General features: G+C 38.8%; 1 protein-coding gene across 2 annotated transcripts in view; it reads left to right on the top strand.

Annotated features, from left to right (window-relative positions):
- LOC117216279 (protein abrupt-like) overlaps window positions 1–16,647 on the top strand; it is a 67,605-nt gene that overhangs the window by 15,966 nt on the left and 34,992 nt on the right. The window contains exons 2-4 of one of the 2 annotated variants that reach the window (XM_033462862.1): window positions 5,432–5,776; window positions 6,377–7,211; window positions 10,400–10,552. In XM_033462862.1, coding sequence (XP_033318753.1) covers window positions 7,005–7,211; window positions 10,400–10,552 — 360 coding nt within the window. In that variant the 5' untranslated portion in view covers window positions 5,432–5,776; window positions 6,377–7,004. The remainder of the gene's footprint in view (window positions 1–5,431; window positions 5,777–6,376; window positions 7,212–10,399; window positions 10,553–16,647) is intronic. The other variant, XM_033462863.1, reaches the window with a different exon arrangement.

Genomic DNA, 16,647 nt, shown 5'->3' with positions numbered 1-16,647 from the left:
AATTACACTGCATCACATTAAATCGACTGCATATGCAAATGATCCAAAGGTGTTGCAAACAGTTTGCAATTTCACATCGCATTTGCATACGTTAACGCAGGAACAATACGTGTCTAGAAGTTTTTCAATTTAAAAATCGTAACTTGTCGGCGGCATAAAACAAGACGAGATTTTTAATTGCATCCTCGTCGCATATAATCAAGATCACCAAAGGAATAGGATAATAACGTAGAAGAGATATTCTTCCTTTATCGATGAATGAAAAAAGATTCCCGGAAACTCGCGAGGGAGGAGGCGTGCTCTCGTGCGTGGCAACGAGAAATGTAATAAAGTATTGAAAAAGTACTGTGCGTGGTCGTGGCGAGTAATGCGATAGGCGTTGTTGACTCGCGATTATAAACGCGTTGCGCCGCACTGCAATGAGCTTTACGATCGCCCCGTGGAATAATAAAACGAACCGCGGTTTCGAGGAAGTTACGCGCCCGACGTCCTTGATTCGGTTCGGCGAAATTTTTTCCTCTCCGCGAATAAAATATTTAAACGTTGTATCTTTTGATTTATCGCCCGCGCGTATCGCGTCTTGTCCGTGCAAACACTTTAGATAAAAAAGAGAAGAAATAAACCAAACGAGAAATAAAGAGACAAAAAGTCGTCGCGGTGTATAACAACGACTGTGCGCAACGGTGGTGGAAGTTTAACGCTTCGTATTGACATGTTTTAATTCGATGGTAATGCTGTTTTTCTTTGAAAGATATTTCACTAGATTTTCATTATCGGATATTTTATTTTCATTTGTTTATTCTATATTTCAGAATGTTTTTTTACATATGAAAAAAAAAATCTTTTATGTACTTTAATTTAAAATGTAGGAATTAAAAATTTCTACAAATAAGTTAAATAGCGTCACTAATGAAATGATAGGTGAGTAAGTATGAGTGATCATTATCACCTAATGACAAAATCCGCAATCACTTAGTTGCCAATTCAATATATACTCATCTATTACTACTGTTGTATTTTTATAGATGTGTGTCTCTACCTCCAGCAAAACCATCACTCTGTGCCTGGAACGTTTCAAAACGTCACAGAGCGCGAATTATTTATGATTCGTTCGATCGATAATTATGATTATGATTCGTTTCTTCTAATTAAAACAGGCAACGGTCTGGATCCGGTAATCGTGGATGTATCGTAAAAAGATCGAAGTATTCCAGCCGCGGGCGCTAAGTAACGACCGCTAATGATGCCGAGTTTCAAGTCTCTGCCTGTCGAGACGGGTTCAGTCGGTCGATCTCGTGTCAGTAGCTTCATAAATCAATTGCCGCGTCAAACGTATGCAGATCGACGTGTTTTTACGTCAAAATAAGTCTCCTTTTGTCTGTGTGCATTCTGAATTACAAAATGATCCTGCCACTCGGCTAGGTTTGGCTCCAATTCTCGAACTTCGATCGATCGAAGACGAGTAATTAACGTGTTCGTTTGGAGTCCGCGAATCGAACATCTGGGCCCTTAATTATCTCATTCAATATTTACCGCGTCGGAAACGCGGCGGAATTTTCAGTAAAGCCGCACGAGGCTTTTACACCGTTTGCAGAATCGTGTAACAGCGGGAAGCGAGGAGGGAACGGCTTAAGCGCCAACACCAGACGAACCCGATCGATCGGTTGAAATGTATTCAGGGACGCGCGATTCATTCATACGATATAATGGAATATGTTGGATGACGCACACGTGGAACGCAACGCGCGATTTTGCACGCGCGAAACATCTGATCCAAAGACATCGAGTGTTTTGAAATGGACGATGAAGATGAAAATTTCAATACTCGTGCGCAGTTCGTAAACGTTCGTACGAAGAAGCCTGAGAATCGTTTCTGATTTAAAGGTGTTAATTGAGATGGTCGAAGCAGTTTCTTCAAATAACATCAGCGAGGATTTCGAATTTTCCATTACTGCTCGTGGTGAATATGTGACTTATATCGTTCGTATGTTACGCGTAATTTTATCTTATCGAGCGTTTTAGGTCGATGTTGGAAATGAAAATTTCGATACTCACCGCATTATTGATAATAATGCATTCTAGAAACACAACATTGTAGAATCGGTATTATAAGAAATGATGTATGGAAATTAAGTATTCCTAAAAAAAAAAAACCAACTTTAGCTATTGGATATAATTCTTCTGCAATTTTGTTGCTAAATTTACAAAAGTTGTATAATATCATGAATATTTTATTAAAGAAATCGAAATGTACTAAGTCGAAATTAAAGATGCTGAAATTTATCGCTTCGCTCATGAAAACGAACATGAACAGAGTCGCGTCATTGATAATAATGCATTCTAGAAATACAGTATTGTAGAATCGGTATTATGAAAAATGATGTATGGAAATTAAATATTCCTAAAAAAAACAACTTTAACTATTGAATATAATTCTTCTGCAATGTAAATACTGATAAATTTATAAAAGTTGTATAATATCATGAATATTTTATTAAAGAAATCGAAATGTACTAAGTCGAAATTAAAGATGCTGGAATTTATCGCTTCGCTCATGAAAACAAACATGAACAGAGTCGGTTTGTTTAAAGAGGTAATTGAAGTGATTGAACAAGCTCCTTCAAATAAGACTAATCGGTATTTCCTTTGTAATTTTCCATCGTATTACTCATAGTACATCATTTGCATCGGTTTTATGTTACATTTAATTCTAAGAAATTTTCTTCCATTCGTTTTGTACGAAACCTCGTTAGCTTACTCTTTTAAAAATATCTCGGCAAGTGTAACCCGCGTAGTTATTAATAGCATATAATACTATGCGGTATAGATACCAGTGGGACTATATCGTACGAAAGTTTAGTGTATCAACACGCGTTGCATGATCTAGAGTAATGTGGTGTGTTGTTGTGGATTAATTTCGAGTTTTTTCTCAATATTCAAAACAGAAGCAACGCGCAACAAATGAATGCTTAGTATCGAACTAAAAACTATATAGATACTACTTTAACATAACGAAATATTTTTAATTATTATAAATCATACAAAATCAATACAAATTAGAATGTTATTAGAATCTGGACCTTTGCCATTGATTCTCGACTTAATATTGGTCTCAGCCTCGACAATTTTTCTCATACTTAGAACATTTTCTACGGATAGGAAAACACGAGTCGTCGAACATTATTTAAGGAACGTATCAAGATTGAACGTTTCCACTGGTAAATTCCAACTACGTTACATTCACGTTATTTCTACTAATATGCTATGACAATTGCAATTAGTCGATATTTTCATTACAGTCCTCTCGAACGAATTATAAAATTCCAACACACCTTATAGGTCGATCAGCTGATCTGCTTAAATAGTTTCGAATCCGTGCTCGGGGTGGCAATCTGCTCGTAGGAAAATGCGTATTTAATATGAATATCGTAATTGAGATAACGCAGAGCTCGCGTACTCCACGCCTCGTAACGCTTTCTAGGTATGTGCTTGCGAAATCCTCCTCTGGTCATTATGTTAGTTTCATAATGCGCGAGTGCTCGAAGGCGTATGTACTTACGTTTTTGATTCCTGTCGCGTTGCTTACTTATCGTTTGCAGCCTGAATTGCATCGGTCTCGTTTTTTCTTTTTTTTTTTTTTCCTTTTCACATTTATTTCCAGATTCAACCGCGCGTACACGCCTCTGAAATCCGCCTCGAGAAACGGAATTCTAACCGAGGGGCTATTAGCGGATAAAAATTACGCGAATACCGCGCTGTACGATTCTGCGTGTTCCCAATCGTTTAGAAAGTATTTCAACCGGGTCGTATATTTTATTTGATTTCCTGAAACCGTTGCAGCCACAGATCGAGCTTTGATTTCTTTGTGATCCTCGTAATTCGTATCTTCGCATGTTTCTGATCAGCGCTGGCACACTTGCTACACGCTTCTGTAATTTAAAAGAGATCGGCGTCGGACTCGAGAAATACATACAATTCGACTGCTTGGACTGTTTATAGAGCGTTAATCTTACGGTGATACGAGTAATCGAATCTCTATCAGTGAAATCTCGTCCTTTTTTTTTTGTAATTAAAGGTGGAAAAGTAATTATAGAGTCTGGTCGTTTGGTTGTTCCATTATGTCGGTCGATACCTGGCACATATCTCGGCCGTTTTCTAATATTTGTCGAGCCTGTTATAAAGTAAATTCACGGAATCGTAAATATCACCGATAGTCGTGTTATCGTTTTGCGATATTACAGCGGTCTCAATTTTCTTTTACCTTTGTTATTAATATTCTATTCGAAGAGGTTGTTCGTTGATACGTTGGATATCAGTCATTTACCCGGATAATGGGAAATCGTTAACTTCGTAAAAAGGGGAGTTCGATTATAACGTTTCTATATTTACAAAATCAATACAAATTTGATATTCAACTATTATTTCTTTTTATTTATTTATTTATTTATTTTTTTACTTAATCTCGTCTTCATTCTTATCATTTATTTTTCATACCTTCGTAAATTTATTCCTGATAATCATCTAAAGGTTTTAAGGTTATATATAATTTTGACTGACAACAGGGGAGATTTCAGGAGAAATCTGTATACGCCTGTCGGATCGACTGTTTGTTACTGGACCGATAAATTATTCGGTGGTGGAAAATCGCGATGGTATCAGCTCAGTTGAAGAGACGCATCGTGATACAATGTACAAAAGAATTGACAAGCCTCGTATGCGTGCAAAGCGTATGCGACACGTTGACGTGTCGAAAGGAACCGGATACGATGCTCTCGAATACTTTTGCCGTCCATTCATTCTGTCAGACAGATGCAGGAGTATCCACTTATCGTTTCGATCGACAAAGAGAAGAGCCTGATAAAACGAGAGAAAAAGCAACGATTCTCCGTGCAAAAAAAGGAACGCGCCAAATTGATCTGCAAGTACAACGTTTGAGACAACGAAAGTAACCTTTCAATGATATTCTGCTGATAATACATCGTACTATAGGGACGTATGACAAAGAACAGTTTCTCAAAGCTGACCAGCATAATACTGTACGTGCATTGGGAAAATTACGATTAGTCACTGCTTGTTCAGTAATGGAATTATGCTTTATCGTTCCTTCATTGGTCATTCTGAATAAAATGCAACTGGAGCTTTGGAACCGATCTTACGATGATTTGTTGTTATTTCTTCTTATGCTCGATTATATATGCTCGATAGCTAGTCTATAATTCCTTCATGTATATACTAACTTCGTTCATAGAACCTGGACCGACTGAATATTAATAATCTTCTCGAATCGAGGCACTGCGTTTTCTCAAGTGTGCGAGGAATAAATAAACGAGCGAAATTGTTGCTCGATTAATTTATCCTCTTGTTCGTAGCTGCTCCGACTAATTTTATATTGAATTACGTTAACCAGAGTTTCGTTTCATGTATTTTGTAGAATTGGAGAGATCAAGGCGGTTAAAGAAAGAAACACCAAAAACAGCGACAGCGGAGGTGAAGGGGCATGATAAGCAAGGACACTAGTGTTTCGCGAGAATCAGGTGATCTGGTAGACTATAATCAAGCGTTTAGCATCCAAAGGACGAGGGAGTACCGACAGATGTGTCGTCGCGTTTCTCGACAACGAATATCGGAATGACGCGTCGATCAAGTCGTGGCTGGGCAGAGGGCGCAAGGACTTCATTAAACGGGAAAAAGTAATACACGTCGTGCTTGGAGCTTGTTGGAGAAGTCTTGGAGTGGAAGAAGGAAGATCGTCGAACTTATCAAATACAAGATTAAGGTACATCATTTTTCAATTTCTATGTTTCCTCTCTTCTAAGATAGAGAGAAACCAGTAAGATTTAGCAAATACATTTGTAGACACTCGGAATAATTAGAGGTTCTTTATTATGAATGATCATTATTGCATCAGGCAAGAGAATAGAAGCGTAAAAGTGTCTTATAGGAATCATAGATTATGTCAGTTGTGTGATATTGTGATAGAGATTAACTTTAAAGACAATCGCAGATACAACAAGTGGATATAAAAATCAATGTGACGCGGGAAACGATCCTTTGATTGTTTCAACTAGTGTAGAAAGGCGACACAATTTTGGGTAGAAATATCCTGTTATAAATTCCTTTTGCAAATTCGCATCACTTCTGTGACGGTTTTTTAATAGAAATTTAGTCTTTAATGGTCTTCAGTCGCCATCTCGTTTCAAACGATAGTTCGGAAGGTAGTATTTAAAGCGAAAGAAATGGAAATTTCCCAGCGAGCTAGATTTAATATACAAAATGAATCTTGTGGCATTTATCGATCGATATTCAAAAAATGGCCGATAGAGCGCGTCACATGGCAAGGATCAAGCATTCACAATAGACGCCGCATTGTTTTCAGAAACGATCGTGGGTTTATTGTCTCGTCACTCCGCAGCAACAGCGATGGATAACGTCCTCCCGTTCCTATCACGATGTCGTTACTATGAGATCCTTCGTGCTGTTATACCCGACTTTTCCTTACATCAGACAGCTTCCAGAAGAACACCATTCGAATACTTCGACGTTTTCTATTAGTAATAAATCTTACATATTCGCCAGAAGTAAAAAGTGATTACAAACAAAACGAAACAAAACAGAAGAGAAAGTTCGGGTCGGTCAAAGAAGAAATTAAACAAACAAAGAAAAATTGAAGAACCATAGAATTTAATACAAGGACGTTTCATGAAGAAGATCAAACTTAACAAAAGGGAGAAAACCAGAAGACAACAGTGATCTCGTTTAACCTCGAGTGGAGATCACTAAATCGCAGAATCGCTCGCGTTTGATTAACGTAATTGCACAAGGACAGCCGACGACTGTCCCTGTGGGTGGTGTGTGGAAGAAGCAGAAGGGCGTCGATAAAGAATAGAGGGGTGCGTGGTGAAACGCGACGAGAGGGTGAAGTGAAGGTGTCCTCGTGGGGTGCCAGAGTGAGCACGATAGCACCTCTGGTGCCCTCGGCCGTGGGTCCCGAGGGGACGGACGCCATGGCGGCCTCTTCGTCCTCGTCGAGCGGCGAGCAACAGTACTCACTCAGGTGGAACGACTTCCACTCGAGCATCCTCAGTTCATTTCGTCATCTGAGGGACGAGGAGGATTTCGTGGATGTGACCCTGGCATGCGACAGTAGCAGCTTCACCGCGCACAAGGTCGTCCTCTCTGCGTGCAGTCCTTACTTCCGGCGGCTCCTCAAGGTCAGTATTTCTCTCTTCAAATTTTCCTTTCTTTTTTTCTTCTTTCTGTTACAGACATACATGGATTTTTTGGATTTTTTTCTTTCTTCTTTTTTTTCTTATTGTCAAATTGCAAATGAAATACACGTGCACTACTGTTCACAAGTATCTGGATATTTGTTTATTTTTATAGGCGATAATAAAATCGCTGCGTGTAATTATCAAAGCTTGTAGGACCATTTCGTTACTTGACAAACCATTTATCTTCAGATTTTTTAATTTTCGTATTATAAGTTACATTGAAAGAAGTCTTATAAGACCGATTGAAATTGCTTTCGTTGTTAACGCAATCATTGATATTTAAATACTACGTATATGCAGAAGTATGCAGTAAATGGCAAAATATATTATTGCTATGTTTTTATAGTTTCTAGCTAGTAATTCATCATTCACTTGTAAACTTTGTTTCATTTGTAAATTCACATACCGTTATTACAAATCGATCAAAGTGTCCAGTTACTTATGAACGGCGGCGTATTTCGATAGGAATATTTCAAATGACAAGGTAAATGTACGATGCTGGAGTATTTTTAGGGAGGAGCGTCATTTTTCAATTTAGAATGAAATCGGCCGGGCGCAATTTTGACGTGCAAAATATCGCGCGCCGTTAATTAAAACATCGCGCTGTTAAATTACCGCGCGAATGCCATTTCCTTCGTACAATTTTATCGACGAGCGTATATCCTATCTCTCTTTCTCTTCGATTCAAACAAAAGTGAAATCGATCGTTCTCCAACGTGAAAACGTTAGACTGGGTAATTGTACATATTGCGAAAAAGGGACGTTCTCGGTGGAATTCGACGAACATGTTACGTTTCGATATCCTGATTTTAGTAAATTACCGCGAAGCGAAACCACTTTCGAGGAAAAAATTCGTTGGCGATTTGCCGTGCGTGGAAACAATCGTATGATTGTATTTTAATTTGCTTGAATAATATTTGATATTCTTCCGTGATATATTATATTCACGGCTAAAATAAACCAACGTGGAAGTTGCGAGGATATATTTTCGAATAATATTTTCAACGTTAAGGTGGGGAAAACACATTCCACTCTTTATGTGGGCGTTTCCAGGCAAATTATCGACGGTAGGAAGGGAAAGGGCTTTTTTTCCAACGAGGGAAGTAGATAGAGGGTAGATAGGACGCCGATTTCTTTGGTCACCACAATTTCTTCTAAAGTCACATAAATTGTCAGTCACATAAATTGCGTGTACAACACTGTTGCATGAATTAGAACCGCACCGTGTTATTTTCTTAATCAACGTAAGTCTAATTGCGATCGTTTCCATTGTCGTGCCTATAAAAAAAAAATACAACTAGTAACAAGTTCAACATCCGTTCGATGAACGTTGATGAACGAACTTTAAATATGCTTAGTTTTCAACCTCTCAATTATTAGGAATTTCCTTGGAATTACTCGAGGAATCGAGGATGAAGAGGCCAATTTACACTGTGCCACGTTCTCGTGCGCATAATGCAGTCGATGCAAGTATAAAATTCGGACGAGCCATCCCCCGTGCAATTTTCGAGGCCGGAAGAGAGTAATTACGGGCCCGTGGCGGCGGAGGAAGAATCCAGGAAGAACATCCGGTTGGATTTACATAATAACGCGGCGTCAAAGTGGACCGGCGTCGGGGAGATCGAAACGTTCTAGCCGGCCAAACGACTATCGATCACGTGGTTGTGTCGTCGCGATGTCGTCGACGACGACCATCTCCCCGAGAACCTGTTTCCTCGAATTTTACCCTTACCTCTCGTCGCTTCCTCTTCGAGGAACTTTCTTCTATAAATCGTCCATCTGAGTGAGGCGTTCCGGTCTAGGGGATGAAGAAAGGCGTATAAAAGTTGGAAATTTAATCGGTCGTACTTGATATGCAAATTATTTTATGGAGTACGGTATTTTAATTTCTTCGTGGGAGTACGAGGTTTAACGCGAAGGGGAACAAATTTTAAGAGACTGGATACGTGTGGATATCTGAAGAATTTCAAGTAACGTTGGGTATTTATGCGTAATAGGCTTGGATGAATTCTTTCTCCGTGGTATAAGTTTAGTAGCTTACGTAACTGTCACGATATGGTTGAATTTCAATAATTTTGTTTTGTCCAGGCTGCTATCTATCGATAAATTCGTATATTAAAACACGTACATCTAGGTAATTTTAAAACCCGTTGGACATTGCACGAGTAATTGAAATCCAAGACAGCGAAGAATCTTTATTTACTTTTCATAGTGAAAACGAAGAACAATTGTGAATAAATGCCGATATTAGTGTCAATATGAACTACATACAGCTAAAAGATATCGAAAGGAGGGTTAAGAAGCAGAACGATTATTCCACGCTCCAAAGCTCAGCTACTAAGAAATTGACATCGAGGAGAGGCCAGTCGACTTTCTAATTGACGCGTACCGCTAATTGATTTTAAGTGTCAGCCACGGTACTACTTGCTCTCGAGTCCCGTCGAGTTAATAACGCGACAATTCGTCCTCGCGTTTGCGTCACTACGTCATATAGACTACAGATGAGAGAGTATAGTGTAACAGCGTCGCCTCGTTTAAATATAAGTCACGCGGACGATGTAATAAAAAGCATGCATTGCGTGGCCACGAAGGTGGAGTCTTTTGTACTCATTAATATCCTCACTATTATACTTTCACTGGCGTCCTAGTGGCGCTGGAACGTTTGTTTAATGTTCGTCGACACGTCCGCGTCGCGTTTATTATTACCCTGTTTGCTATGTGAAATTGCAAGACAAAAAAGCTTGAAGGAGAAAAAAAAAAGTTGGGAGGGATAAATTATCGTTGGTACAATTAGCCAGGATTAATCGTATCAGTGAACTAACGTTAGCATTGGTCCAGCGTACGTATTTTCTCTCGAATATTTTCACATATACTCGATATCACGCGCGTGACGTAACGATAACGAGACTGCCTGAAACACCTGACAGCCGTGTGTGTTTTGATTTATGCGTTAGTGCACACTGGTGCAACGATTTACGACAGCCCGTTCATTTGACTATCGGCCGGCAGTCGATGACGAATCACTGAGTTATCGACTACGTCCGCAATGATATTTGCCAAAATACGATCGCCGTTCTCTATGTTACGCGGTCCCCATGCTATCCATAATAAATTTCTATCTGTCCCGGGTCGATAATATATTGGACTTGGCCAGTGACCTGTCTGGATTAGCCTGGGATTCGTGGAAAAGGAATTCCATCGATGGAAGTTACTTGGTCGCTTCTACGGAAATAAATATGCCGCGGATATCTCCAATTATGCACGTCTCTAGGTTTCGAATTGTTAGCACTTTAAATTTTTTAATTCTTAGATTTCAATTTCGAAACATTGGAATATTCAAATCTGGAAATTTTTTATTTCCGCATTTCCAGAGCTTTGAATTTATATATTTTTAAATTATCAAAGTTTTGAATGTTTTAACTTTCGAGTCTCCACGATGTTCTTAAATTTCAGCATTTGCGCGAATAGATTCTCCCTTTTATTATTTACCACAAAATTTATCTTCTTTACAGCTATTTATACATATATATTAGAATATTTCTTCGTTTTCGAAGATTGTATGTGTTCTCCTGCTTCTTCCATCTTTCTACTCCTGCGTATCTTCTCTTTCGCATTATCAGCAATCGCAAGTTCGGCTATGTTGTAAGTTATAACGATGATCGTCAGTGTAGATAATTGCGACGCAGGAGCCACGTCCGGCACAGATATTACGATGGGATTAAAACACGCGTGTAATCACGTGTCACTCCCATCTGCGTGAAATAAGTAAGTACAAGCTACATCGGAAGTTACGGTAATTCGAATGAAACTTCGCGAAGATTAAATCCTCCCGACTGGTCATCATCGTTACTGAAACATTAATGCAGTTATCTCGTTGCGTGACAGCCTTTGAAAGGCGTGTCTCTCTGTGGATCGCCGTGGCTGATACAAGGAGAAGGGAAGAAAAGGATATCATAGAAAACAGGCCTAACTAGTTTTCGTAGTTTATAGTCAAGTTTTGCTTCGATCGTACCAATCCCAGAGGTAAATTCATTGATACAAGAAAACCAGCTGAATACGTATAACCAAGACGAATACTACTATCGATATAAATTGCACGGATCTTTCCCTCGTGACAGCGATTCGCAATCTAGAAACGAAATTGCTAAAAAATGCCACGGTACCGATCGTAATTTATAAACAACCGGAGATATTGCGTGGCTTAATTGGTTCAACCGAATCGATAAGTCAAGTCTTTTACTAGGAGCGATTCTAATTGCGTCCATTTTATATTTCAATGAAGAAACTGGCCCAGCGTATGTATGTTCTTATTGACCAAGGAAACGAGAGAAACTCGAATCTTTTACGCAGGAAGATGACGACAATGGGCAGCGCTGAATCGAGTTTTATAGTGTGTTGATGTTGCATGGTGACTTTACGAGATACAATAAATATTTTAAAGCGTCTCTCCGAGGGCTAAGAAACGTTGTTTAGAATCGGAGGAAGAAGCCCGTGACTCGTTATCGCGTTCACGGAATCGTCGGCTTACACGCGCCACGGCTATATTAATCGCGAGGGATTGGTCGTGTACGTATCGCAAGAAGAACAGCCCACGCGTGTTCCGTGAAAATAAGAATATGAAGGAACGAAAATGGAGCGACGACAGCGTTATTTCGACGTCCGTAAAGCAATATCGCCGCGATGGTAAATTACAACGAGGAGGCGTTCTGCTGAGATGCGTTATAATTGGAGAATCGATGAATGCTGAAATTCAATCGATTTGATCGAAATTGATATGATATCGAGTATGAAAGACGTTTTAAAATTGACCGACCAAATAAAAGGAATATGACAATTTTTTTGCATAGATATCTATGACCATGATTTACGAGCAAGCACTAACTGTCGCGCAATTTTTATTCTACAACTCATATTGACGTAGTTATATTTATGAAGTCATCGCGATACCACCCATGACGAGTGTTTTAAAGTTAACCAATTAAATACGAAGTTTATAATAACTTGTTGATATCTGTGGCTTCGTTTATGCAGGCTAGTTATCTCGCAACGTATACAGTAGTTATGTATATGAAGTACAGTTCTTCGTGATACCAACGTGAAATGTGTTTTATGTATTTAGCAATCTAATTCTAAGCCTATATTAATGATTTCGATATCTATGGTTTATATGGTACGGCTGGTTATCGTATAATTTTTGCTCTGTACGCATATTGAAGTTAGCTACGTATATAGATATGTTATGAAATGTGATTCTTCGTGATACCACCATAGACGGTGTTTCAAATTGAGCAATCGAATATAGGAATTTACAAGCGATAGTTTTTGAGATAAGTCTGGTTATCGTGCAATTTTTTTATTCTATATTATTTTAATTGTAGCCACGTATAAAGATACGTTTGCGAAATCTTTTTTCGTGTAAACTTCTCGTGTAACTTCTCTCATGCTTCGCAATCCATGGACTTCCCAACCAACGTTCTACATATAATCCCGCTACATTTTCAATTAAAGATCGGATCATGTATATTACAAATAGATTTAGATCTGACTGCACAGTTTCAAACATTCCGTGAGTTCTTCGAAAGAACTAAGAAAGAAAAAGATATTGCTTTTAAATAAATTGAATCCTGGATGAGATAGCTTTTAACTTTTCATGAGAATGTGCTTTGAGAAATGTACGTGGTGACTAAGTAGATTTTAACCAGAAGCTTGCGCTCGATCTCTTAACAATATTGAATATCTCGAGCAAAGTTGGAATACATAAAAGTTGCAAGTAATATCGAAGATACATAGTTCTTTGTTCTTCACTCGAGAATCTTCGATTTTTTTTAAATATCGAAACACTTTTAAGCAGATATATTCTCGAGCGCTACTTATTCTGCAGTTTTAAACCAATTCTAAAATACTCATACCTTTTGTATCTACAAACAACTTGTTACGATTATTAATCCAACTTTTTCAATTAAAATGGCTATTTATGTATTTGTCGAGCTAATAGATGTATGTCCATTTAGTATTCTTCATAAATATTGACCGAGCAGAATACAAAGGCATTACAATTTACATGACAACGTCCTATTACATATTTTCCATATAACAATATGGAAACAAAAAATTTTTACGATGAGAATTTGCATACTTTCGCGACTCAGTGTAGGATTCAAATACAAAATAGAGGCTAACGATCGAAATTGAAACTTAAACTAACCCAAATCCTATTCTCCGCTCGAATCTCGTATTCGCGGCCCGCCAATGAGGGTCTGTTTCGAAAGAAAATACGGAGCAGCCGATGGAAGAAGACCGCGGGGAAAATGGTGCGGACACGTGGTGAGTGCAGGGAACAGAAAGTTACGCTTGCACAATCCCATCGCGTCGCGGTGGCGGGCAAGGTGCTCCATATTCTATATTTAAAAGGCGCACGCAGGCCACAGCCTCTCTCAGCTGAACACGTGCGTGTGCGTGAGTACGCACGCGCTCGTGCTCTCTCACCCTCACGTACTCGCGAGGTACTTGCGCTTCTCTCGTCTCGTGACCGGTCGCATTTAAATTTACCAGCGATGCGCGTCGTCAGGGCGCGTTTCTCGATGTGTTCCGCGCTCATGATACCGAGCTACCAGAAGGAAGACAGAGACAGGATAGAAGGAGACAGAGAAGGAGAGAACGAGTAAAGAGGAAGAGAAGGAGCAACGAGAGAGCACGCCTCTGGAAATATACGGGACGATGGTCGATCTCGTTTGTTTCCGGCTGCTCTACTGCGGTGATTCGAAACGCGGCTGTAACGAGAACCTTAACACGTCATGGAGGGGCAAGAGGATTGCCGAGGAGATCATCCTGGTTTCTATTTTCTACCCGAAGAGCCTCGAAATCGTTCGCATCGACGACGAGGTGATACGACCCCGTGGTGATTTCGGAAAGAGAATCACTCTCGAATCCAACGTTGTAATTTACGAGCGTGTAAAGGAGACACCGCGAAGATCCCGCAAGGAAATCTCCGCCTCTCTTTGTGAACCGATGCCATATGCCATGTACCAAACATTATTTACGAGAATCACTTTGATACTTCTAAAAATCCTTTAGAGTTTAAAGTATCTTATATATATATATACAGTAGATATACAGAGATATACAATATCTTATATATATATATAGTAGTAAATTGAAGTTTAGGTATATGATTTAAGAGATATTGTTATCGTATACCGTTCAACAAATAGAAATAAAAATAGAAATAGAAGTTACGAAGAAATGTGTAAGTAATCTGGATGTAAAATCATTACTCTCTCTCATTCCTTTTACGTTTTATAATTAATGAGGTAGAGTATTACTACTTTATAGAGTACATGTAGTATAATGAGATTTAAGAGATTCGATGCAATGTCTCGCTCGATGATCCGATTTGAATCTTCAGGATTCCTTCTCATGAAACACTTAAAGACTTCAATAAATAATTTAGTACGCGCTACGGAGAATACACGTAATGCGAGACATCGATCCATGATTATCGAAGATCAGTTTCGTATTGAAATAAATATTTTCGTGTCTTTCAACGAAAGGATCGGGTCTAGAGAATCCATGTTGATTATTTATCTGATATTGTATGATTTATATAATATTTTTGCTCCTCTCAGCGGCCACTATAAGTTCAGATTAAGTTATTACGAGACTTAGGCTTTTGTTTGCAGCATCCTACGTGCTCCACGAGGAGGAAACATCGTTGTATGCTATTCGGAATAAAGATTCCAGTTACATAGGTTATTATTAACTAGATATATTATGAAAATATTTAGATCAACTAGTCTACCGATAATATTGATATCGATCTCGTCAATAGCACAATTAGCTCAAGGACCGAATAAGATACTCGTATCCCCTCGATACGTAGTCGAAACCCGTCTAGGTTCGCTGTCTTGTGTTATTCTCGAAATCGTGGAAGATAAGCGAGTCGAGCCAGTGTCCAATCAAAGCTTCTTGCTTCTTCCGCCTCGCAACGTCACGGCTGTTTACGATTATGTGCGTCATGGCTAGCACACCCACGTAAGCACCGGGCAAAAAGCGAGTCGCATAATGGCAGGCGAGTAATGATTCTCACCAGCCGGCGAGTAACGATCCGATGGAAACTTACGACCGCACCGGGGATCCCCACCTAACCAAACGAACGTAACCGCATAATTGTACGGTTCAACGTTTCTCGACGAATGCCATCTGTTGTCGGCCAGAAAAACGTCTCGTTACTTATTACGATCAATGTTTCTTTGATTCGTTGTGGATGTTATCCTGTTTTACGTCGTTTTTGCGCTTTAAATTTTCCTTAAAACCTTCTGCATAGGGATTCTAGTGGTTGAAAGCATCTGACGACGTTGCATGAGTAAGAAATCGCGATCGATTCCGTTAGATGTTTGTTAAACAGCGTAATCAACAGAGGAAGCTATATGACGTAGAATACATAATTGGCTATTGATAGCGTAAATTTATTTATAGACAGCTACGACGTTACGAATTGTGAATTTTTATGACAAATGTCATTTGTCGGGCAGAAAAACGTCTCATTACGATTATCCCGTTCTAGGCCGTTTCTTCGCGTACTATTTCCTACAAAACCTGCGTAGAGATAACTCCAGTGTTTGAAAGTGTTTGACGATGTTGGATGAACAAGGCATTGGTGTAATTAACAGCGGAAATTTTTTGGAGAAGAATAATTGCTTGTTAATGGTGTAAATTTTTTTATTCGGTTATTATATAATGATGTTTGAATTTCAATGGTAGTGTCGATCACAATTTTGATCGGCTCATAATGGATTTATTGTTTCATAATCGACACGTTTCTAGTGTTTACGCATAGCACATTGGCTCCACAAATACGGGATAATTACACAAACGATATAGAATCGCGTAAATTGACGTCTACACGGAATGTTTGTTTTCCCGTATTAGATAATGCCGCCCTGCTACTCCGATATTTGATCAATCGCTGTTCGGTAATCAAACATTTGGCTAATATTTCTGACTGAGTTCAAATCGCAATTGATCGGGTAGCCGCGGCGGTAATTCTGTCACTTTACAGAGTCAATAATTTCATAATATAATATTAGTCTAAAGAAATAACGTTCTAACTCGATACCCTGACTATCTTAACCCTTTCCGAGTGAAATGTTCTTCAAGCTGAAGAAAAAGAGGCTCAATTTTTCATTCGTCAATTATTACTGACAATGAAGACACATGTTTCTAATCTTTTTGAAAGAAGATCGATTTTTCTTTTGTTAGTAAAATGTACATTGTATTCGTTATAATATTTGGTAGATAAAACATATATCTGATCAGATCGCGGTACAGTAATAAGATTTTAAAGCATAATATCGGGCGTGAAAGAGTTAAATTGTAA

This window comes from Bombus bifarius, unplaced genomic scaffold (genome assembly GCF_011952205.1).
Source record: "Bombus bifarius isolate JDL3187 unplaced genomic scaffold, Bbif_JDL3187 scf7180000010271, whole genome shotgun sequence".
In the NCBI taxonomy this organism is placed as follows: domain Eukaryota; kingdom Metazoa; phylum Arthropoda; class Insecta; order Hymenoptera; family Apidae; genus Bombus; species Bombus bifarius.
The sequence above is the reverse complement of the archived record's forward strand: the minus strand, read 5'-3'. Positions and strand labels throughout refer to the sequence as shown.